The sequence below is a fragment of the Capra hircus genome, chromosome 19 (assembly GCF_001704415.2).
Source record: "Capra hircus breed San Clemente chromosome 19, ASM170441v1, whole genome shotgun sequence".
Classification (NCBI taxonomy): Eukaryota; Metazoa; Chordata; class Mammalia; order Artiodactyla; family Bovidae; genus Capra; species Capra hircus.
In genome coordinates, this window is record NC_030826.1 from 57,245,857 (window position 1) to 57,269,530 (window position 23,674).

A 23,674-nucleotide genomic window follows, 5' to 3' on the forward strand; every position below is an offset into this window, starting at 1 on the left:
TACCTCGTTCTCCTTGTCTGTTAAATGGGAATCTTGCTGCTCTCAGGACTTCCCTGCTGGCTCAGACGGTGAAGAATCCGCCTGCAATGAATTGGGTTCGATCCCTGGGTTTGGAAGATCCCCTGGAGGAGGGCATGGCAACCCACTCCAGTGTTCTGGCCTGGAGAATCCCACGGACAGAGGAGCCCGGCGGGCTACATGCAGTCCATGGGGTCACGAAGAGTCGGACACAACTGAGCCATGTGTTTACCGAGTTGTTCCTAAACCCAGGGAGGTGCCTGACCTGCGCGGGAGCTGTCAGCACCAGGACACAAGCCAAGTCAGCAAAGGGGCCTCCCTGCCCTCCCTCCCTTTCCCCATCTGACCTGGCGGATCCCCTTATGGGGGTGTGGTCTCCTTTCAATCTCCTGGCATGGGAGGCAGACTTTGGTGTCCCCATTTTGTAGAAGAGACATGCTCCAGAGGCCACGGGGCCACCTTCTCCAAAGTCACCAAGTGGCAGAGTCAACAGGGCTGATTGGAAACCCTTTCCACGCTCCTCGAAGCTTCGTGACTTGGGGAAGTGAAGCCGGGGTGTGTCAGCCCCTAGTGGGACCCTGGGAGCCCGGCGGTCAGCCCCTCCCTCACCCCTTCCCTTCTGCGTGGGCGCATCCCTAGGGCACGACTGTCAGCCTGGGTGGGGCTGTCTCTGCCCCTCCAATGCCCTCCTTTCCACCTAGGGGCCCGGCGTGGCTGAGATCTGAGTTCGGGAAACCCTGCCCCTGTCCCGGGGAGAAATTCAGGCATGTGCTCATCATTCTCCTGGGGAGCAATTAGAAGCGTAATTAAAATGTCGCCAAGTCCCTCTGTCCCTAGACTGGCTCATTAGAGGTAATGAGAGGCGTGAAGTTATGAGTAGGCTGGGTGGTGGCCCGGGTTGTGGGGGGACATCCAAGCCCAGCGGGAATGATGGGTCTCCCAGCTCCGGGGGGATTGGAGAGAGGAATGCCCTGTTAGCAAAGGCTCAAGCAGGTGTAGAGGGCCATGCCTCTGAGACATCCTGTACCTGCCCTCCCCACCCTCCAGCCGCCCATTGCACCCGCAGCCGCTCACCCAGATCCCTGAGGGGCTGGGAGCAGCCAGCCCCTCCCCCAAAGCTGCAGACCTGCTCCTTGACAGTTCAGGACCACCCGGGGGCTTGCAGAGGCCTGGCTGGACCCACACTTCGGAAGCATACTTTCCGACCGGGGCCCAATGCGCCCACCAGACAAGTGTAGGATAACCAGGCAAGACCGGCCCAGCCAGCAGCGCGGACCTTGGTTCGTCGTGTGGCCTTGGGCCCGTTCTGTTCCCTCTCTGGGCGGTTTTAGTTTCTCCATCTTTAAAATTTAGGTTCTAGTTCAGTCGCTTTCAACTTAAAAGAAAACCACAGTTGTTTTTGTCATGAGGCATCATACAGACAGATGAACCAGAGCTTCTCTGGGGCTGGCAGGGCAGTCGTTGGGGGGCGTGAGGGGTGGTCCTTTCTCCCCTTTGGCCTCTGAGGTTTGCCTGAGAAGCCTAGGACCCCCATGGAGCATCTCTCTCTCTGAGCTGCTTTGTAGGGCTCCCTCTACCTCTGACAGCTCAAAGCAAGAGCTGGGAACTCTCTCTGGGTAATAACTCAGTAATTCTAATTCAGATGGCAGCTAACATTTCCGAAAATTACATGGGACCCCCAAAACCTGCACCAGGCAGGGCTGCAGTCACGGCTCAGAGATGCGTTAGGACGAACCCTGCCCTGGTCCAGTCACCGCCAAGGCGCCTCCCCTCGGCCTCCCCGATCTGTCGAGGGGCTCTGCTCTTTGCTGGGTGCATACGGCTCTGCTGTGATCGCGTGAGGGCTGTGTGTGTCTTAAGACTGCTGCTGGGCCACTGGGCTGGAAAGTGGAGGAGGTGGATATGGACCAGGCACCAGCTCCAAAGCCCTTGCTTGCAACCACTATCCATCCTAACCTGGTGATGTCCACTTTGGAGCCTGGGATGACCAGGTGGGGCCAGTGACCTACTGGGCAGAGCGGTGCAGAAAGGCTGAGCTGACAGCTGGGCTGGTCGGGACATGCCCAAGAGGAAGAGGGGTGTGTTTGCCGCCAGGGGAGGGGCTGGCGGTGCCAGGACCCTTTCAGCAGCTACTGCCGCTTCACATCGTCCAAAGGGCTCTGCAGGTGGTGCCTCTGCCCTTCCTGGCATTGCTTGGGGCTGGCCTCTGTCTCCAGCTACAGCCTCAAGCCCTCCTCCTGGCTGGGGACCAGGCTGGTGCCAGAGGGCTCCCCTTTGACTCCATTCTCACACCCCAGCCACCGCCTCCTCTTCACCAGGGTTGCGCCATGTTCCCAGGAGATGGACACAAGAAATAGAAAAAGGATAAAAGGGGTCAGGACACGGACTTGCCTGGTGGTCCAGTGGCTAAGACTCCTTGCTCCCACTGCAGGGGATCTGGGTTCGATCCCTGGTCAGGGGACTAGATCCCCCATGCCACAACTAAAGATCTCGTATGCCACAACCAAGACTAAAAGAAGAAGAAGAAGGGGTCAGGACACCTGCAGAGAGCGGCGTTCTAAGGATCGGCACATTTTAGGATCTGGTTCACTGCCCACCTCCACCCATTCTACAGATGGGAAGACAGAGGCTGGAGAAGGCAGACTGGCTGCAGTCTTGTGAGCAGACCCTGGGAGGTGGACTGGGCTGGCTTGGCTCTGGTGTGACAGACGAGGCACAGCCTGACCAGGTGGACTGCGCGGGGCAGAGCCAGGAGCGTGCTGGTTGCCAGGGTGGCAGAGGGGGCAGGGCTGGCTTTTCCAGGGGTACCTGACACCCTCACCCTTCCCTGTCTCAACCTGGCTTTCACACGGCCGCCTCCCAAATGTCCGGAGTCCACACTCAGGTGGGGACCCTCCTGGCATGGCCCCTCCCTTGCAGTAATAACCTACATGCAAAATGCCCCTAAGAGGAGAAGAGGGTGGCAGAGGATGGGATGGTTTGATAGCATCATTGACTCAATGGACATGAATCTGAGCAAACTCCAAGAGACAGTGAAGGACAGGGGAGCCTGGCGTGCTGCAGTCCATGCTGCAAAGACTCAGACATGGCTGAGTGACTGATCAGCAACAAGAGTATCCCTAGACCCCAAAGACCCTGAGTCAAGACGCAGGAAAATGTGGATAAACAAGGTCCTGGGACTTCCCTGGTGGTCCAGTGGCTAACACTCTGAGCTCCCAGGGCGGGGGACCCGGTTCAATCCCTGGTCAAGCAACTAGATCCCACATGCCTCAACCAAGAGCTCGCATGCCGCAACTAAGACCCGGAGCAGCCAAAATAAGTAAATATTGAAAAACAAACAAGCTTATCCAGTCTTCTTGGATAAATCATAGTGGAAAAGAATATTTAGAAAAGAATATATGTATACCTGAGTCACTTTGCTGTACAGAAGAGATTGGCACAACGCTGTAAATCAACTATACTTCAATTAAAAAAAAAAAAAGAATGAAAAGAAAAAGATTCAAGAGAGCAAAGTCAGGAGTGAAAGCGGGTGAGCTTGTCGATCGACTTCCCTTTCGAAGGCTCCTGGGGCCCTGTGGCTTCCCGCCAATAGCCAGATGGGAGCTGGGGAGAAGGCTTCAGGGGAGGGAAGGTATTTGCAGGCAGATGGAGGTTGGAGGTTTTGCCTCTGAAGCCTGTTGCTCTTACACACGGAGCTTCTGTTCTCCAAGACTCCCAGGAGGAGACAGGAGGAGCCGGAGAGCTACCTTCCCGGGATCTCCAACACTGAAGTGACACTCACTATGTTATATATGTTTAAAAAAAAAAGCCAAGGCCACTGGGCCCTGCTGAATTTTGTGGGTTTTTTTTTTTTTAATCCTGCTTTGTTCCTCCAAGGAATTAGAGGCAGCTTACAAAAATATGTAAAATACAATGGGATAAAAATAGATCAGAGAAAAAACTAGGCTGGAACAAACTGAACCAAGAGGGTGGAACATAGAAGTGCACTACTGCAGAGCGGGCTCTGAGCTTCCTACCAGTCAAAGCGAAGAGGGAAATCCCCCCGGTTCGAGACTCACAAAGGCCACGCGGTTGGAACAATTCCAGAATCGGCTTTTTCTGACACTAAGTTCTTTCTGAGAGGGGTTCTGGTGAGATAAGAGGGCAGGGCTGCAGCCAGTGTCCCCAGTACAGTCTCGGAACAGAATGGAAACGTATCTGTATGGCTGCGTCCCTTCACTGTTCACCTGGAACTATCTCAACACGGCTAACTGGCTATACCCCAACAGAAGATAAAAAGTTAAAAAGAAAAAAGCAAACAGCCTCCTAACACATTCAGTCACGCAAACGCCATCTCTGCGTGTCTGCTTAAGGGCTTGATGCCAAGGCACAGATCAATAAAACCAACTCTATGGATAGGGCCAGGCCCAAACCACCCAATCATTCATCCGAGAGAGGTAGTTTCGATTCTTCCAGACAGAGCGGGATTTCTCAGCCTCAGCACTGTGGGCACGTGGGGGCCTGGATCCTTCTTCGTTGTCGGGAGCCATCCTGCGCCCCGTGGGGATGTGAGCAGGTGAGCCAGGTGAGTCCCTGGCCTCTGCCCACTGCATGCTGGGAGTATCCCCAGCCACCCATGCCCCACGTCGGTCCAAAATGGCCCCCGACATTGCTGAACATCCCCTCGGTAATGAAAACCACAGCTCTTATCAGAGTGGTGGGATACCTTTTCTTTTTCTTGGCCCATTGCAGTGAAAGTGCCAGGTGGTTCCACTGGACCGCCAGGGAATTCTCTTTTTTAAAAAAATAATAAATAAAGGCCAGGGCCTTCCCTGATGGCTCAGTGGTGAAGAACCTGCCCGTCAATGTAGAAGGCAGGTGTTCGATCCCGGGTCTGGGGAAATCCCACGTACCAAGAAGCAGCTAAGCCCGTGTGCCACAACTATTGAGCCTGGGCTCTAGCGGCCAAAATCCACAGCTACTGAGCCCGCCTGTCCTAAAGCCTATGCAATGAGAAGCCTGGACCACAAAGAAGGGCAGGCCCTGCTCGCAGCCGGTAGAGAGCAGCCCAGGGAGCAACGAAGGCCCAGCACAGCACCTCCCCTCAAAGACACAGTGAAGATCAAAAGTGAAAATAAATAAAAAGTAAAGGAAAAAAAAATCCCAACTTAAAAAGGTTTTTAGGTCACTTTTTTTTTTTTTTAATTCAAAGTATAAAAATGTTTATGGAGCCTTCTGGGAGGGAGATGGACATACTTGCATCTTGTTACCTACTTTAATTCAGAAAGCTGGCTCTTCATCTTAGCCAGTAACAGGGAACTCTGAGGGTCTTCTCCGAGTAGCAGTCCCATGGAGGTGGTTTTCTGATTTCTCATCCTGGGGTCAGATTTGAGGTGTATTAAAAGGTGGCTGCACGGAGCGGGTGGTTATCAGGAAGTGGGGCCTTGGGGGGATGATCAGGCTTAGATGAGGTCAGAAGAGTTGGGTGTGTGTGCGTTAGTTGCTCAGCTCAGTTCACTCGCTCAGTCGTGTCCGACTCTTTGCGACCCCATGAATCGCAGCACGCCAGGCCTCCCTGTCCATCACCAACTCCCAGAGTTCACTCAGACTCACGTCCATTGAGTCCGTGATGCCATCCAGCCATCTCATCCTCTGTTGTCCCCTTCTCCTCCTGCCCTCAATCCCTCCCAGCGTCAGAGTTTTTTCCAATGAGTCAATTCTTCCCATGAAGTGGCCAAAGTACTGGAGCTTCAGCTTTAGCATCAGTCCTTCCAAAGAAATCCCAGGGCTGATCTCCTTCAGAATGGACTGGTTGGATCTCCTTGCAGTCCAAGGGACTCTCAAGAGTCTTCTCCAACACCACAGTTCAAACACATCAATTCTTCGGCGCTCAGCCTTCTTCACAGTCCAACTCTCACATCCATACATGACTACCGGAAAAACCATAGCCTTGACTAGACGGACCTTAGTCGGCAAAGTAATGTCTCTGCTTTTGAATATACTATCTAGGTTGGTCATAACTTTTCTTCCAAGGAGTAAGCGTCTTTTAATTGCATGGCTGCAGTCACCATCTGCAGTGATTTGGGAGCCCCCCCAAAAAAAGTCTGACACTGTTTCCACTGTTTCCCCATCTATTTCCCATGAAGTGATGGGACCGGATGCCATGATCTTCTTTTTCTGAATGTTGAGCTTTAAGCCAACTTTTTCATTCTCATCTTTCACTTTCATCAAGAGGCTTTTTAGCTCCTCTTCACTTTCTGCCATAAGGGTGGTGTCATCTGCATATCTGAGGTTATTGATATTTCTCCCGGCAATCTTGATTCCAGCTTGTGTTTCTTCCAGTCCAGCGTTTCTCATGATGTACTCTGCATAGAAGTTAAATAAGCAGGGTGACAATATACAGCCTTGACGTACTCCCTTTCCTATTTGGAACTAGTCTGTTGTTCCATGTCCAGTTCTAACTGTTGTTTCCTGACCTGCATACAGATTTCTCAAGAGGCAGGTTAGGTGGTCTGGTATTCCCATCTCTTTCAGAATTTTCCACAGTTTATTGTGATCCACACAGTCAAAGGCTTTGGCATAGTCAATAAAGCAGAAGTAGGTATTTTTCTAGAACTCTCTTGCTTTTTCCATGATCCAGCAGATGTTGGCAATTTGATCTCTGGTTCCTCTGCCTTTTCTAAAACCAGCTTGAACATCAGGGAGTTCACGGTTCATGTATTGCTGAAGCGTGTCTTGGAGAATTTTGAGCATTACTTTACTAGCATGTGAGATGAGTGCAAAGGTGCGGTAGTTTGAGCATTCTTTTGCATTGCCTTTCTTTGGAATTGGAATGAAAACTGACCTTTCCAGTCCTGTGGCCACTGCTGAGTTTTCCAAATTTGCTGGCATATTGAGTGCAGCACTTTCACAGCATCATCTTTCAGGATTTGAAACAGCTCAACTGGAATTCCATCACCTCCACTAGCTTTGTTTGTAGTGATGCTTTCTAAGGCCCACTTGACTTCACATTCCAAGATGTCTGGCTCTAGATGAGTGATCACATCATCATGATTATCTGGGTCGTGAAGATCTTTTTTGTACAGTTCTTCTGTGTATTCTTGCCACCTCTTCTTAATATCTTCTGCTTCTGTTAGGTCCATACCATTTCTGTCCTTTATCAAGCCCATCTTTGCATGAAATGCTCCCTTGGTATGTCTAATTTTCTTGAAGAGATCTCTAGTCTTTCCCATTCTCTTGTTTTCCTCTATTTCTTTGCATTGATCGCTGAAGAAGGCTTTCTTATCTCTTCTTGCTATTCTTTGGAACTCTGCATTCAGATGCTTATATCTTTCCTTTTCTCCTTTGCTTTTTGCCTCTCTTCTTTTCACAGCTATTTGTAAGGCCTCCCCAGACAGCCATTTTGCTTTTTTGCATTACTTTTCCATGGGGATGGTCTTGATCCCTGTCTCCTGTACAATGTCATGAACCTCATTCCATAGTTCATCAGGCACTCTATCTATCAGATCTAGGCCCTTAAATCTATTTCTCACTTCCAATGTATAATCATAAGGGATTTGATTTAGGTCATACCTGAATGGTCTAGTGGTTTTCCCTACTTTCTTCAATTTGAGTCTGAATTTGGTAATAAGGAGTTCATGATCTGAGCCACAGTCTCTTGTTTTTGTTGACTATATAGAGCTTCTCCATCTTTGGCTGCAAAGAATATAATCAGTCTGATTTCGGTGTTGACCATCTGGTGATGTCCATGTATAGAGTCTTCTCTTGCGTTGTTGGAAGAGAGTATTTGCTATGACCGGTGCATTTTCTTGGCAAAACTCTATTAGTCTTTGCCCGGCTTCATTCTGCATTCCAAGGACAAATTTGCCTGTTACTCCAGGTGTTTCTTGACTTCCTACTTTTGCATTCCAGTCCCCTATAATGAAAAGGACATCTTTTTTGGGTGTTAGTTCTAAAAGGTCTTGTAGGTCTTCATAAAACCATTCAACTTCAGCTTCTTCAGTGTTACTGGTTGGGGCATAGACTTGGATTACTCTGATATTGAATGGTTTGCTTTGGAGACGAACAGAGATTCTGTCGTTTTTGAGATTGCATCCAAGTACTGCATTTCGGACTCTTTTGTTGACCATGATGGCTACTCCATTTCTTCTGAGGGATTCCTGCCCGCAGTAGTAGATATAATGGTCATCTGAGTTAAATTCACCCATTCCAGTCCATTTTAGTTCGCTGATTCCTAGAATGTCGACGTTCACCCTTGCCATCTCTTGTTTGACCACTTCCAATTTGCCTTGATTCATGGACCTGACATTCCAGGTTCCTGTGCAATATTGCTCTTTATAGCATTGGATCTTGCTTCTATCACCAGTCACATCCACAACTGGGTATTGTTTTTGCTTTGGCTCCATCCCTTCATTCTTTCTGGAGTTATTTCTCCACTGATCTCCAGTAGCATATTGGGCACCTATCATTTTGCCTTTTCATACTGTTCATGGGGTTCTCAATCAAGAATACTGAAGTGGCTTGCCATTCCCTTCTCCAGTGGACCACATTCTGTCAGACCTCTCCACCATGACCCGCCCGTCTTGGGTTGCCCTGCAGGCATGGCTTGGTTTCATTGAGTTAGACAAGACAGTGGTCCTAGTGTGATTAGAATGACTAGTTTTCTGTGAGTATGGTTTCAGTGTGTCTGCCCTCTGATGCCCTCCTGCAACACCTACCATCTTAGTTAGTTGCTCAGCTGTGTCCAACTCTTTGTGACACTATGGTCTGTCCATGGCATTTTCTAGGCAAGAATACTGCAGTGGGTTGCTATTCCCTTCTCCAGGGGAGCTTCCCAACCCAGGGATCGGACCCAAGTCTCCTGCATTGCAGGCAGATTCTTTACCATCTGAGCCACCAGGGAAGGCCAGTCTGCGATAAAGCTAGTGTCTTGATAAGAGCAGAGCCCAGAGCTCACTCTCTATCCACATGTGAAGACACACACAGTGAGAAGCCGGCCAAAGAGACTTCAGCAAAAGCCGACCGAGGTGGGACTTTCACCTTGGACTTCCAGCCTCCCAAACTGAGAAAAATAAGTGTCTGCTGTGTATGCCCTATCCGTGGGTCCCGAGCTGATGGGGGTGACTCCCCATGTGTCTGGAGCTGCTTATCTAGATGGGCCGTCCTGGACCAGAGATGGAATTCAAGGCCAAGCCAAGGAGTAACACAGGCCAGGGCAGCTGGGTGGGTTTGACGATTGTCTGACAGGCAGGAAGGTCAGCGTGGGCGAGGTTCTCCGCCCCAACCCCCTGCTGCCCGCGGCCCTGCCTTCTTCCCCAGCCCCCCACCCGGGGGTCAGGATGCTTCGTCCAGGCTGGCAGTGGGGAGGAGCGGCTGCCCTCTGCTCGCACACTCCTGCCACCCACACCCCCTGGGCTTTGCACACAAAGTGGGCACCATTGACTCCCTGTCAACAGTCAGGGCTGGAGGGTTTTTTCCATCTGCACCCAGTCTGTCTGCCGCGTGACCCAAGAATCATTTGGAGATAACAGACCAGAGGGCAGTCTTTGGTGATGAAAATGGACTTTGTCGTCTGGACTCAACGACCCAAAGGCAGATCGAACCTGTGACCTTGGCCCCCATCCATCAAAGTGAGTGCACCAGGCCGGGCCAGGGAGGACTCATCCATCATGGTGTCTGCGACCAGCTGGCGGCCTGTGTTCTACAGAAACCTTCCTCTTCCTCCCCTGAGTGAGGGTGAGGGGTGCAGGAGCGTCCCTCCAGATGTGGGAACTAGATACTAGAACCTTGCTCACAATTACGGTCTATTGTGACTCTCGACACTTGAGCACACCCAAGGCTGCAAAGGCGGCTCCTTCCGTGACTCCCAAGGCCTCAGGTTCAAGACCCTTCCCGAGTTCCCAGCTCCTTGACTTTTTTGGGGGATTTGTCTGTCGGTTTGTTTTTTTGTTGCCGCACACAGCATGTGAGGTCTTAGCTCCCTGGCCAGGAATTGAACCCCTGCTCCTCAGCCCGGAGCTCAGAGTCCTAACCACTGGACTGCCAGGGAAGTCCCTTCTTTGGTCTGTTTTTTTGTCCCAGCTCCTTGAAAGTCTCGCAAGAGCCGGAGAGCCAGATCCAGCCGCACAGGGCCAGAAGCGGATCCGCCTGTGTGCTGCTGCTGGGAATCCCATCCTTTACTGCCTGCCTCGCCTCCGTTTCATGGCCTCCTGGGCCCCGTCCTTGCTGCCCAGGTGAGACCAAGGTGGTCTTCTTCCCCAGTCCCTCTGTGTCCTGCCTCGTAGGATTCCGCTGCCTGTTACCGACAGGTTTCCTGTCTGTCTGTGTTTCCATGTTGTTACTGTATCAGATGTGTGCCCGCTCAGTGGCTTCAGTGTCTGACTCTCTGCGGCCCCATGGACTGTAGCCCGCCAGGCTCCTCTGTCCATGGGATTTCCCAGGCAAGAATCCAGGAGGGGGTTGCCGTTTCCTCCTCCAGGGGATCTTCCCGACCCAGGGGTCGAACCCCAGTCATTTGCATCTCCTTCTTTGGCAGGCAGATTCTTTGCCCCTGGTACCACCTGGGAGCCCAACACACACGTATAGTCTCACAGTTCTGGAGGTTAGAAAGGGCCTTCACTGAGCTAGGATCAAGGTTCTGGCAGGGCTGCCTTCCCTCTGGGCGTTCCAGGGGAGAATTCATTTTTTCACCTCTTCCAACTTTTAGAGGCTGCTTTCTTGGCTTGCGCCTCCACCCTCAACCTCAGAGCCAGCAGTGTAGTACCTTCAAATCTCAGTCTCTCTCTCTCTCTCATTGGAAGAGATAAGCTATTGGGACATTCCCTGGGCTGGGACTGAGTCCCTGTGCCCCAGATGTCCTGTTTCTTTGACTCTCAGGCTAGAAGTACAATCCACATGCCAGCCCATAGGCACAGCCTTGGGTCACGGAGGTCTTAGTAGTCTTACCAGCCTGGATGGGGTGGGGGATGCCTTTCTTGAACTTCAGTTTTGTTGACTGGAGGAGCTTGAGGTCATGCAGACGGAGCTGGCAGTCTTTGGGAAGCTCACCCAAGCCAGCGAGCACTGGTTCTTTTCAACTGTAGATGTGAACAAATGGCTTTCTCCCTGGGGTTTGTAGTCCAGTATGTAGGTTGGTGCTTTTGAACTGTGGTGTTGGAGAAGACTCTTGAGAGTCCCTTGGACTGCAAGGAGATCCAACCAGTCCATTCTGAAGGAGATCAGCCCTGGGATTTCTTTGGAAGGAATGATGCTAAAGCTGAAGCTCCAGTACTTTGGCCACCTCATGCGAAGAGTTGACTCACTGGAAAAGACTCTGATGCTGGGAGCGATTGGGGGCAGGAGGAGAAGGGGACGACAGAGGATGAGATGGCTGGATGGCATCACGGACTCGATGGACGTGAGTCTGAGTGAACTCCGGGAGATGGTGATGGACAGGGAGTCCTGGCGTGCTGTGATTCATGGGGTCACAAAGAGTTGGACATGACTGAGTGACTGAACTGAACTGAACTGAACTGACTGAAGTAGGTTCAATAGTTAGGAGTCTGTGCTTCCCTGGTGGCTCAGACGGTAAAGAATCTGCCTGTGATGCAGATTTGTTCCCTGGGTCAGGAAGATCTCCTGGAGGAGGAAATCACAACCCACTCTAGTATTCTCGCCTGGAGAATCCCATGACAGAGGAACCGGGCAGGCTACAGTCGATGGGGTCACAGAGTCAGACACGCCTGAGCCACTAACACACACACACACACACACACACACACACACACACACACACACACACAGTCAGGAGTCTAGATTCCCATTCTGACACCCACTTGCTGCATGAGCTTTAAGCGGTTGCTTCACCTCTCTGGGCCTTGGTTTATCTGCAAAATGGGTAGAAGCCACTTGAGCGGTTGCAGAAGACTGGAGGAGGCTGTGATGAGCAACGTGGGAGGGTCAGCAGCCCTGTTACTGGGTCTGCGCCCCTGGGGGAAGGGGATGCCCCACCCAGAGCAGATTTCCTAGAACCGTGGGCTCCCAGAGGCCAAGCTCCGGGGCAGGGACACAGCAGGACCGTCCCGGCTGTTGGACATCCCTGCCCTGCACGTCCAGTGGCTCTTGTGAGACCAACAGCTGTCCCCGCCAAGTGGCATCTCGGGCACAAAGAGCAGCAAAGGGACAGGGCACATGGGTCCACTGTTCCTGGCCCAGAGCAGCAGCTGAGGGTCACGGCGGAGGGGGGTGGGTGGCGCTTCCTCTGCCCTCTGCCCTCCCCCAACAGCTCTCCAGCAGCCAGGCCCATCCCTACTGGACATAGAGCCCCTCCAGCAACACCTGCACGGCGTGGAGTCTCCTGCCCCCACCCCGAAGAACCTTTTATCAGGGGCTGGACGGAATAATAAATTTGGAGAAGGGTGGCCCCAGGGACCTGGGAGCGGGACACCTGGGCCCTTAAACATCGGGTCAGCACCTATCTGCTGTGTCAGGCATCCACGTGGACTTCTCACCAACCTCAGTTCCCCTGGAGGTCACGCCAGATGTGACCCACGCCCTTTTACTGACGCAGAATCTGAGGTTCAGAGAGGTGGCCTGGGACAGCAGGCTGGGGACCCACAGAACCAAGGTGTGAACCCTGACCTGCCCGATGCCAGTGCTAGCGTTCGAGTGGGGGGTAAGGCAGATGCATGGGTACCCAGGGGGTGTGTGGCCACACGCTACCCAAAAAAGCCCCGGCTGGGACCCATCCCAGGCCTGGCAGAGCTCACGACCTCCATGACCTCGGCCAGTTCCAGGAGAACTGCAGAGCCCCTGAAGCCCCTGCTTTTCAGAGCTGTACGTTCATAAATGGAAAGGAGCGTGGGGCTGATGGCTCAGGAAATCCACAGTCTGAGTTCAACGAGAAGCTCGTAATGATGGTGATTAAAAATGAACACCACTGTTTGTACAGTGATTTGCACGTCTACTTTGCAGCCATGAATTAATTAATAAATGAAAACACAAATGCTGGGGGATCAGCTCCAGGGCACAGAAGAGGAGATGGGAGGTTACAGAGGGGACATGCCAGAGCTCCCCCCACCCCCACCCCAGCCCCCGCCCCCAGCTGTTGCCAGGGTTCCCCTGGTCTGGGGCTGGCTTTTTATCCTTGCATGATCCATGGTCCACTCCAGAACCCTGAGGGAGGAATATAAATGGGGGTGCGGGGTGGGCAGCTCCCCAGTTCTGAGATAGAGAAGATGCGAAGGGCCTGCCAGATGGGAGACCTCCAGATCTGACTCTCAATTCCTCTTCTTTTTTTAAAAAATAATTTTTCAACCAGGCAGACTGATTGATGGATATTTAGGTCATGTCCAAGTTTTTCTTTACTTTTTTCTTGTCTGCGTGGCATGCGTGATCTTTGCTCCCTAAAGTGCGGAGTCTTAAACTCTGAACCACCAGGGAAGTCCCCCAGCTCCCAGCTGTGATGCTCATTAGCTGTGGGACCTTGCCAATCACCCAACTTGTCTGCATGCTTATCTGCGCCTCCGTAAAAAGGGCAGGAATTGCGGAAGCTCAGTCTCTAGGTGGGAAGATGTTTCCTGAAGCAGCTGTAACAAATGGCCACAAAAGCGGTGGCTTAAAGCAACAGAAATTCACTCTCACTGTTGAGGTGTCAAAGGGCTCCCCAGGTGGTGCAGTGATAAAGAACCCGCCTGCCAATGCGGGAGATGCCAAGGATGCAGGGTGGATCCCTGGGTGGGGAAGATCCCCTGGAGGAGGAAATGGCAACCCACTCTTGCCTGGAGATGGACAGAGGAGCCCAGAGGGCTACAGTCCAAGGGGGTGCGAGGAGTCAGACACAGCTGGGCACACCTGGCACACACGTGGCGGTTCACAGGTTGGTTCCTTCCAGAGCCCCTGCAGGAGGAGCCCCTGTTCCGTGGGGTCCCTCAGGTGCCTCCCGTCTCTTCCCGGCGTCTCGAGGCTTCTTCTGTGGGGCTTTTCTGCATCTCAACGTCTCCAGTCGCCTTCTTTTCTAAGACACCTGTCATTGTGTTTAGGACTCACCTGAATTCCAGGATGATCTCACCTTGAGATCCTTAATTTAATTGCGTCTGTGTCTGCGGAGACCCAGTTTCCAAATAAGGTCACAGCCACAGGCAGGAGAGGTGAGGACTTGGAACCTCCTGGAGGAGACCGGGTGGCCCACTCCAGGGGGACTTGGGGAAGCCCACAGCCTGCGTGCACAGCGCTGTCACTGACGCCGCACTGACCACAGCAAGGCCGGGGAGGAGGGACCCCACCGGTGTCACCCTGCGTGCACCTTCTGGGGGTGGGGGGCAGTGGGGGGCCTTGGCCAGGAGAGGAGGGCGGGGCGGGGGTGGATGAGGGGCTGTCTCCTTGTCTGCCCTTATGATGACGTCTTTGCGGGCCACCAAGGTGCTAGGAGGCGCCCCCAAAGACGTCTCCAGGACTATAATTGTTATTTTGTACCATCCGCGAAGTGGTCTCCTGACACTCTGTTCTCCAGGGTGCTGTGTGGGTGACTCTCCTAGCCTTGAACGAGCTCCCCACGGGCTTCATGATTAAAACAAAAAACAGAACAGTCCTAAAAGGCGCTCCAGGTCCAGGGCTTCCACCAAACCGAGGCCCTGACCTTGCCTTGGCCTGCCATGGTGCTCCGCCCCTGCTCTCACACTGCTGACGCCCCACACATTCCCTCCCCTCCCCCATCGTCACCAGACCCCCCTCTGAGAGCCCCCCCACCCCTCCCCAGCCCTGAACAGCAAGCGCCCCTCTTGGCACCTGTGCCTCTGTTTGCCTTGCTGTCCTGCTGTGGGAGACCTGTGCCGGGGAACGTCTCCCCCTAGACTGAAGGCAGGGTCTCAGTCCTCTGTTTCGGGGTCTCCAGTTCCTGGCAGAGATGCTCTGGGGTGTTTATGGAGAGAGACCTGGGTGTGAACCCCCCAACCATCTTCCCAGCGGTGTGCCCTTGGCTTTGCCGGGTCTTTCTTCTCCCCACGTCCCCGCCTCCCTGCCAGGTAGGCGGGAGGGAGCCCGCCATGAGCCCATGTCCACAGATGAAGGTGTTCTGGAGGCACCGGTCAATGTCCGTGGCTAGGGCCCAAAGAAGCAGGGCCCCGACCCCAGGGACCCTCAGCCCACCTCCCACAGCCCCACCCCAGCCCTCTGCCTCCAGGGGGTGCAGCTGGCAGGAGCCCCGAGCTCTGGAGTCTCCTGGATCCTGTCCCTGCCCCACCCCTCCCCTCCGGGGCTCTAGGGGCCTATCTCTCCGTCTGTTTCCTTTTCTGACCCGAGTTCAAAACAACAACAACCACAACTCTGGGAGCGAAGGCCACGCAGAAACAAAAGCCAGCAGGCTCCGTCCTGTTGGCCCAGCTGCGGGCCTGTGGGGTGCTGCCGGCCTTGCCCGCTCTGTTCAGCAAGGAGGGCGCCTGTGCTGCGGGCGTCCATTCCCCCGCAACGCTGAGAGACCTCAGCCCGGTGGACGGGGAAGGCCGCGGGGTCCAGAGCGGCGGGAGGTGGAGGCCGGCCCGGGTTAGAGAGTCCTCAAGTGCTCCTTTGAGAGCCTCTGCAGACCTCCCGGGCCTGGGGGCAGGGGTGGTGTAGTGATTATAAAACAACATTTGCATAGAGATTTCGTGTACAAAGCGCTTTCTCAGGGGCGGGAGGCGCGCGGGTGGCCCGCGGAATCCGGGCTGGGAGGCCGCGGCCCGCTCGGCCCGCCCCGGCCGGCTCGGGATTGTGTGCCGGGCGAACAAAGCGCTATTCATTCAGAGATTTCCGATTCCCCCGGATTTCTCCTCTCTCCCTGCTCCCGTGTGAAGAGCTCGCTCCTGCTTGTCACTCAGGCCGGAGGAGGGGCGTCAGGGGTCCCCGAGGGCGGGGGCCTGATTCTGCCGCACCCTCGCCCCACCTCCTCGCCCTCCGGCTCCCAGGCTCCAGATCCTGTGAATCAGAGCATTAAGGCAGCCTCGCTGGGCCTGGCTTGTGCAACTCTCCTCACAGCTCACACCAGCGGCTGTGCCTTCACGTGAAAAGTGTGAACCCGGGGGACTTCCCTGGCGGCCCAGTGGCTAAGACTCTGAGCTCCTGATGCAGGGGGCCTGGGTTCGATCCTTGGTCGGGGAACTAGAGCCCACACGCTGCAACCAAGACCCGGTGCTGAGCCAAAAAACCCCACAAAGTCACCTGAACACAGGTTTGGGGACATCTGCGTGTTTGGGAGCCTGCAGACGAGAAGTGTGGGGGGCTCGCTCGTCTCTCCCTAGCAGCGCGCATCGGGCTCGGGTCTTGTGTTCCCTGGGTGGAGTGTGGGGCCCTGGGCTCTGCGCCCCTGCTTGGGGCAGGAGCAGGAAACGGCGGGGTGGAGGGCCTCCGCAGAGCCTGGCCCTTTAAGGGACTCCGAGGAGCTATATAATAAGGTCCACCTTGGAGGCCTGAGCGCCTTTCTGCAGCCTCAGCAGGGCGGCGAAGGGTGCAGGAGGTCATCGTGGGGCTGGAGTGGCTGGCCTTTGCCTTCGAGAAGGACGTGGAGACGCAGAAGGGCACTGGACTGCTGATTTTCAGGCCACAGACAGTGTGGCCGGGACCCCGGGTACCCCCCCTGCCACCCCCAGCTTCCTCTCAGCTGCTCACCAGGGAGGTGGAGGAGGGTTTGGGCCCACCGTCCTGTCCTTCTGGGACCCCCAGCATAGCCCCTTGCTTCTCAGGCAGCTCCCGTCCCCCCTTACATCCTCTCCAGGAAGCCAGAAAATGGGGCTGGCTGCTGGTCAAGCAGAGACCTTAGAGGGGTCAATTGAAAGAAACTGGGACGACCCCACGGGCCGCCTGAGCGCCAGGCTGGCCTTGGGCCCCTAGTCCTTCATCTCCACTGCAGAGTTCAGGGCGCTGTTGAGTCCAGAGGCTGGTTCCCGGAGGCCAGCACCTAGAGGTCCACGCCTCGGGGGGCAGGGACTGAAGGCCCTCCGGCCGCCACAGCGTCCCTTCTGCCTTCTTCGCTCCCAGAGTCGGGCATAGCTCTGTGCACCTTCTTCACCAAAGGGCTCTGTGAGAAAGGTGAGTGGGCAGAGGTGAGGGCTGGCAAGGGTTCAGCTTGGCTGGGACTGGGGTGCTGGATTTGCACGTGAGGAAGGGGAGGTAGGAAGGGCATGAGTTCATTCTCAGGGCAAAGGGCAAGTGGGTGGGGCCATCAAGGGGGCTACCCACCACCTCCCAGGGATGTCCCTGACTGCATAGCATCCATTAGGGCAGGCACGGCTGCCTGCAAGGAGACAGTCCCTTCTTTCTGCCCAGCTGTAGGTGGGAGTGTTTGTGGGTGTCACGTGTTTGCTCCCAGGAGGCCCCTGAGTTCATAATTCTCCCCTGGCCAGGAGAGGGTTTTCCTTCCTGACCCTCTGAGTTAATCTGGGACCTGTTCAGCGGCCCCCTCCATTCCTGTGTCCTAAGAAAGCTCAGGCTGCAGTCTCAGAAACATGTCTCCCTCTCCCCAATGGGGCCCAACCGTGCACTCTTCCAAACCCCTCTCCCCCAGTGAAGACATTCTGTGAGGGGGGGCTGACATAAATCAGGGGTTCCCATCTTTTGGCTTCTGAACCACTCATGGGCTCTTCCTGTAGAAATCCAGTTGCCCCCAGAAGCCTTGCCTCCGGTTTGGGGGTCTCCTCTAGAGAGCCGGGTTGAGAAACTCGGAATGAGTTTAGGACCTGCTTTTAGGATCCAAGTGATTCTGCTCTGGGGAAGCTGGGAGGCCAGGCAGGGGACCGGGAGCCCGTGTGGCCATGTGACTAGTTTATGTTTGGGGCAGCCCTGGACAGTGGGGTGAGGAGGAGAAATGAACTGGTTGGTTACTCCAGGCTTTGAATCCTCAGCTTGGTCCATCCAGTCTCTAGAGCAGGGTTTCACAGAGATACCCTCTTGCAAAGAAATAAAAGTGTTCTTAGGTCTGAAAGGTCAGAGCCAGGTGAGCCAATGGCCAGAGGTGGAGAGTAAGACCATCAGAAGGAACACCTCCCCAGCACCCCAAAAATGCTACCAGAGAGTTGGCTCAGCACAACACTGGTCCTGTTTAGAAACTGAGGGGTATCTTTCCTGCCGATGGCAAGACAGCCTGAACGAAGACCGACAAAGAGCGAAATATAACCTTTCCATTTCCTTCTGAATTGTTACAAGGTTGGCTCTCACGTCACCACCTTAGATCTCCGGAATCAGGAAACAGCGTTTGTATTATTTTTTAAGACATGGGTTCCGCAGGCCCTTAACGAGTTCTTCCTTTGTGCTGGGACCTTGCTGGGTTGGGGGCTGGAGAGACCAGGGCTGGAAACCATACACCCCCCTACCCCCAGCCTCACCCCTGCAAAGTCAGGCTGGAGGGGATGGGGTGTGATGGGTGCTTTGTGGGGGGGCATTCTTGCGGTTCGAGAAGGGCCAGAGCATCATGTCGGGCAGAGAGGGCTGGGGGCTGTTAAGCCATCTCTGGCCCCCAGTTCTAGCCTCTGCCAGGGGAAGGGACGCCAGTACCTCCTGCTAGGGCTGAGATGGGCCAGGCTCTGGGTGCATGGAGCCCCCAGCCAGGTGCTCTGGGTCCCCAGGGAAGCTGTGCCCGTTGCGGCACGACCGAGGCGGGGGGCAGGGAGAAGCGGGTGGCGTGCAAGAAGGGTGACCAGTGCAAGTTCCTGCACCAGTACGATGTTGCCAGGATGCCCGAGGGCCACTTCTTCAAGTCCGGTGGGCGATGCCCCTTCCTGTGCTGCCCCCCGCCCCGAGGGAGGGGAAGGAGGTTTGGGAAGGGCCCCCAAAGGAGGTCTCGAGCATCCCAGGTGGCAGCCCAGGCCACCCTGCTTCTCCAACCCTCTAGAAAAATCGGACCTGTCTTCTGAGCCCTGCTCCACTGCCCTGCCAGACTCAGGCACACGAAGCCCATCCTCCCCACCCCCGCCCCGCCCCAGGGAAGGGGAGGGTGGGGCGGGAATCAAAGGCCGAATTGTTACCCTGCCCTGTCCGGCTAATCACACAGCCACACAGGCTGTCTGGAAAGGAGGCAGTATCTGGAGCCCCAGGGAGGGTCGGAGCCAGTGTTTCCCAAACAGCCCACACTTTCACGGTGAGGCTGGATGCACCTGCCCCATTGCCTCCTCTTTCAACTGTCTCGCTATTTTTCACTTCCTTCAGAAGACAGCTTCACATCGCTTCCCTAAACGGAAAACTGGCATCACTGATTGGGTGCTCCTGTCCTAGCTCAGTCAGTAGAGAATCCCCCTGCAGTGCAGGAGACCCAGGTTCGTTTCCTGGGTTGGGAAGATCCCCTGGAGAAGGAAACGGCAACCCACTCCAGTGTTCTTGCCTGGGAAATCCCATGGACAGAGGATGGGGCAGTCCATGGAGCGGCAAAGAGTCAGACCCAACTGAGCGACTAAACTACCACAGCGTCACTGAAGGGGCAGTCACAAGCTTCAGAAGTTCGGCCCCTGCAGGGACCTTGTGTGGTCAGCTGTGGACCCGCGTGTCCCCTCCCTCTGACCCATCTTTCTCTGGTCGTCCGAGGGGCCGTGCAGGGGGAAGCCACCGCCTCCTTTAAGAACGGGATCTGTGCATGGGTTTCAGGCCTTAGCTTTCCCGATAAACTTTCACAGTTCAGTGCTTTTCAGAGCTGGAAGAAGCCTTAAGGATTATCTAGTCCAGTGGTTTTCACACTGTATTCGGAAGGGGGATTCGGAGGGAGAGGGGCCAGCCTCCAGGGACACCTCTGAGCCAGGCGGCTGGGCTTTGAGATGTCAGCGGGCTGCGGGCAGCTGTTCCTCGTTAGTGTTGATGGGGTCGGGGGAGTCCTGGGTATCCAGGAAGAAGGCGCCCCCTCTCAGGGTCAACAAGAGCTTCCCTCAGGCTCAAATCCTGTTTCCTGCCCCTCCCGGCCAGTGGCGCAGTTCGTGAGGGCTGCGTTCCTTGTAGGAAAGGACCGAGTTTATCCGGAGCCTGGTCCCCCTTGGTCATAAGCTTAAACGACTCTTTATTCTTTTAATTAACCTTGCCTGGTTTCCTTGGGGGACTGGGGGCTGTGCTGGGCCTGGCTTGGGAACAGGACCAGGTCCCTGTCTGCCCTGGAGCAATCCCCAGCGTGAGGGCCTGTGTGGACACCAGGGTTGTGATGTGTAAGCCAGGTTTTTTTCTTTTTTGGCTCTTGGAGCAAATGAATGAATATCTCTATTAGATATACTGTGCATATCGAAGTGTAATTATCGGTCTTACTGGAAGGAATAGTTTTACTTAAAAACTATTGTTGGGGAGATGTAGCAGCGGGAAAGGGCCGCTGAAAGGAGCTAGGAAGCGGGGGTCCTGGCCCTGTAAGTGGATGAGTGCCCGTCGCAAACGTACCAGCCGTTGCGGCCCGGCCGACGGCAGGCGGGGTGCGGGCGCCACCTGCTGGCGGACAGAGGAACGGACAGCCGCACCGGGCGGCGCCGAAAAGGCCGCCTCTGCCCCTGCTCGCCAGTCCCGGGGTCGGGGGGAGGGGGGTCACCTCCCTTCTTCCGAAGGCTGGAGCCCAGAGGGAGCGCTGTGCAGAGAGCCCACGCGGACAGCTGCAAGCACACAGTGTGGACGCGGGGTCTCTCCTCTCTGAGCCACGGTGTCCTCCTTTGCGAAATGAGAGAACTGCGAAAGGGCGGGGGTTGAATTCTGGGGCAGCCATGGCGTTCTTCGGGCTCAGGCGAGACCTTGCTTTGCAGAAGCCCGAGGTATAGAATAGACCTGTTTGGAAACCAGTGGAATTGACATTGTGGTGTTCCTTTTGGCCCTGGAAAGCGCTAAGTTGCAGGCTTTTTTCTTTTTTCTTAAGTACAGTTGATTTACAATGTTGTGTTAGTTTCAGGGTACAGCAAAGTGATTCATTTATATATATATATATATATACACACTTTTTTCAGATCTTTTTCCATTATGTTATTAAAAAATACTGAGTACAGTTCCCCATGCTATACAGTAGGTCTCTGTTGGTTATCTATTATACACACATACATAGATATAAAACAAAAAAATCCTGTGAAAAGTGGCATTGGTAATTTGATAGGGCTTGTGTTGAGTCTGCGGATTGCCTTGGGCGCTGTGTGCTGTGCTGAGTCGCTAAGTCACGTCCACCTCTTTGCAACCCTGTGGACTGTAGCCCGCCAGGCTTCTCTGTCCATGGGATTTTTCAGGCAAGAGTGCTGAAGTGGGCTGCCATTTCCTCCTCCAGGAGAGCTTCCTGACCCAGGGATTGAACCTGTGTCTCCTGCATTGGAGGCGGATTCTTTACCACGGAGCCATCGGGGCGACCCCTGCCTTGGGCAGTACAGTCATTCTAACACTACCGATTCCTCCAGTCTAAGCACACAGTATATCTTTCCATCAGCTTGTATCATTGTTGATTTCTTTCATCAGCATCTTCTAGTTTTTTGAGTACTACAAGTCTTTCACCTCTTTAGATAGGTTTATTCCTGGGTATTTTATTCTTTTAGATGGAGTGGTAAATGGGATTGTTTCCTTAATTTCTCCTTCTGATCTTTCATTGATAAGCTGTAGGCTTTTAAGGAGGATGAGATTGGAAACACTCCCTAGTTCTCTGCTTGAATGAGGTGAGAAAAGGGCTGAGTCTTCCCTCTTGGTCCCTTCAGAGCCCTTGGGGCCTTGGCGGAAGCTAAGCGGGCTTAGACTCCCTCCCCAAACTCCTGGTGGTCTGTGCCAGTAGGCTGGCTCCTCCTAGGAACCAGGAGTTTTGGTCAGAGCCACAGACAGACAGGTCACAGCACAGGCTCCGTGAGACCACAGGTGTCCCTCTGGGTCCTGTTTATTTCATCTCTGTGTCAACTTTGAAGCAGTGCTCTGCTCTTGCGGCATTTCCCCCAGAAAGAACTATGTAGGTTCTGGAAGGATGATAGGTTTCATCGCAGAGATGAAGCTTTAACCATGGTACAGGGCTTCCCAGGTGGCGCTAGTGGTAGAGAACCCGCCTGCCAGTGCGGGAGACATAAGAGATGCAGGTTCGATCCCTGGGTCGGGAAGATCCCCTGGAGGAGGGCCTGGCAACCCACTCCAGTATCTTGCCTGGGAAATCCCGTGGACAGAGGAGCAACATCTCCACGCAGGGTCGGGGTCTTCCCAGATCTCTAGCTGCTGGCTAGGGGTCTCCTCTTCCCCACCTCTCCTCGTTCCTTCTCCCAAGTAGCCTCTGAATACCTTCAGTTCCAGTCCCTCCTTCTGAACATCTGGCCCTGCCCCACCTCCTCCAGATGAGGGAATTCACACCCAAGCCCCAGTGAGCCAATACGCGTGGGATCCGCCTTTCTTAGCTTGCAGGAGGGAGGAGAAATTTCTTGCTGTCCTCAAAAAAGTGCTGACCCCCAGAAGGCAGGCAAGTGGCCTATATGCAAGGGGCAGGGGCAGTCTTGTTCCTGGAGGGTGGACGTGACCTTGAAGACGTGCCTGCTTGTGCACAAGGATTCCTGGGATTTTCAGGGGACTGCAACAAGGAACGTCCGTTCCTCCACGTGAAGCCGGCCTTCAAGACCCAGGACTGTCCGTGGTACGACCGAGGTTTCTGCAAGCACGGTGAGGCCCTGATGGAAAGGGGGCTCCAGGGGATGTGGGGGTGTCTCCTGGCAGGGGAGGGACGCACCTTCCTAAGGCGGCCTGTGGGCTCTGCCCCCTGCTTCCCTTGCTAAAGAAGATCCGTCTGGCCATTCTCTTTGCCCAGCAGGTCTGCTGGGTAAGTACCAACATGTCTGCAGGGCAAAGTATATTAACTACTTAGCTGGGTTCTGCCTGGAAGGACCCAGATGCCAATTTGCACAGTAAGTGTGAGAGACCAACCCGACCCCCACCCCCGACCCGCCCCCACCCTGTGCTGGGCCCACTCTGGCTTCTAGAGCCTTCCGTACCTTCACTGGCCCAAGGTGGGGAGTGAAGCGTCTGGCCAGCATCCACTCCTGAGGTTCTCGGGGCGGGGCTCCTCCTGTGCCCACCTCTCCTTGGTCCTGCTGGCCGTGCTGAACTCTGTTAGTGCTCAGGCTCTTCTCTGTGGGGTTCTGAGAACACGCAATCGGGGCAGCAGGCTGGTGCAGGGGGTGTTAGTGAGCCGGCGGTAGGAAGGGGGGCTTAGAGCCAGGCTGTGATTGTCTGTCTCGCCATGCCTCCTTCAGTCCCAAGATGAATGTTTCATTCAACCCAAGTTACCTGAAGGTGAGTGCAGGCAGGAAGGGGGCAGCGCGCTCACTCCTTCCCAGCACGCAGCTCCCTGGGGAACCCTGACTCCCCAGCCCTGCACTGTTCCCACAAGCTCTCACTATCACACCATCTGCTCTGAATGCCCATCCCGGGAAAAGTGCTCATACGGGGTCTTTCCTCCCAGACCCCCTTGCACCTCTGTCATCTCTGCTTTCCGCAGAGCGTCTCAGCCCCTGAGCCCCTCTCCCTCTTTGGCTCAATTAACACACGTGTGGGTTTTAATGAAGGAACCTGCGGCCAAGCTGAGGCTTTGTGGTCTAGAGCTGTTCTGCGTCAGGGCCACCCTGCTTGTGGCTGGTCCCCGTGGGAACTGACGCTGCTCCCGCTGATAACAAGCCTTGATAATGAGGGCCTGCATCCGGGGTCACGAGTCTGAGCAAACTCCAGGAGACTGTAAGGACAGAGAGGTCTGGAGCGCTGCAGTCCGTGGGCTTGCAGAATC

General features: G+C 54.7%; 1 protein-coding gene across 1 annotated transcript; it reads left to right on the plus strand.

The window, feature by feature from the left end:
• On the plus strand, positions 4,654-23,409 carry CPSF4L (cleavage and polyadenylation specific factor 4 like). Its single transcript, XM_018064031.1, is given in 8 exon segments — positions 4,654-4,684; positions 12,545-12,649; positions 16,434-16,631; positions 16,984-17,034; positions 18,567-18,598; positions 18,600-18,702; positions 22,465-22,557; positions 23,393-23,409. Coding segments are annotated over 8 exon segments (630 nt in total).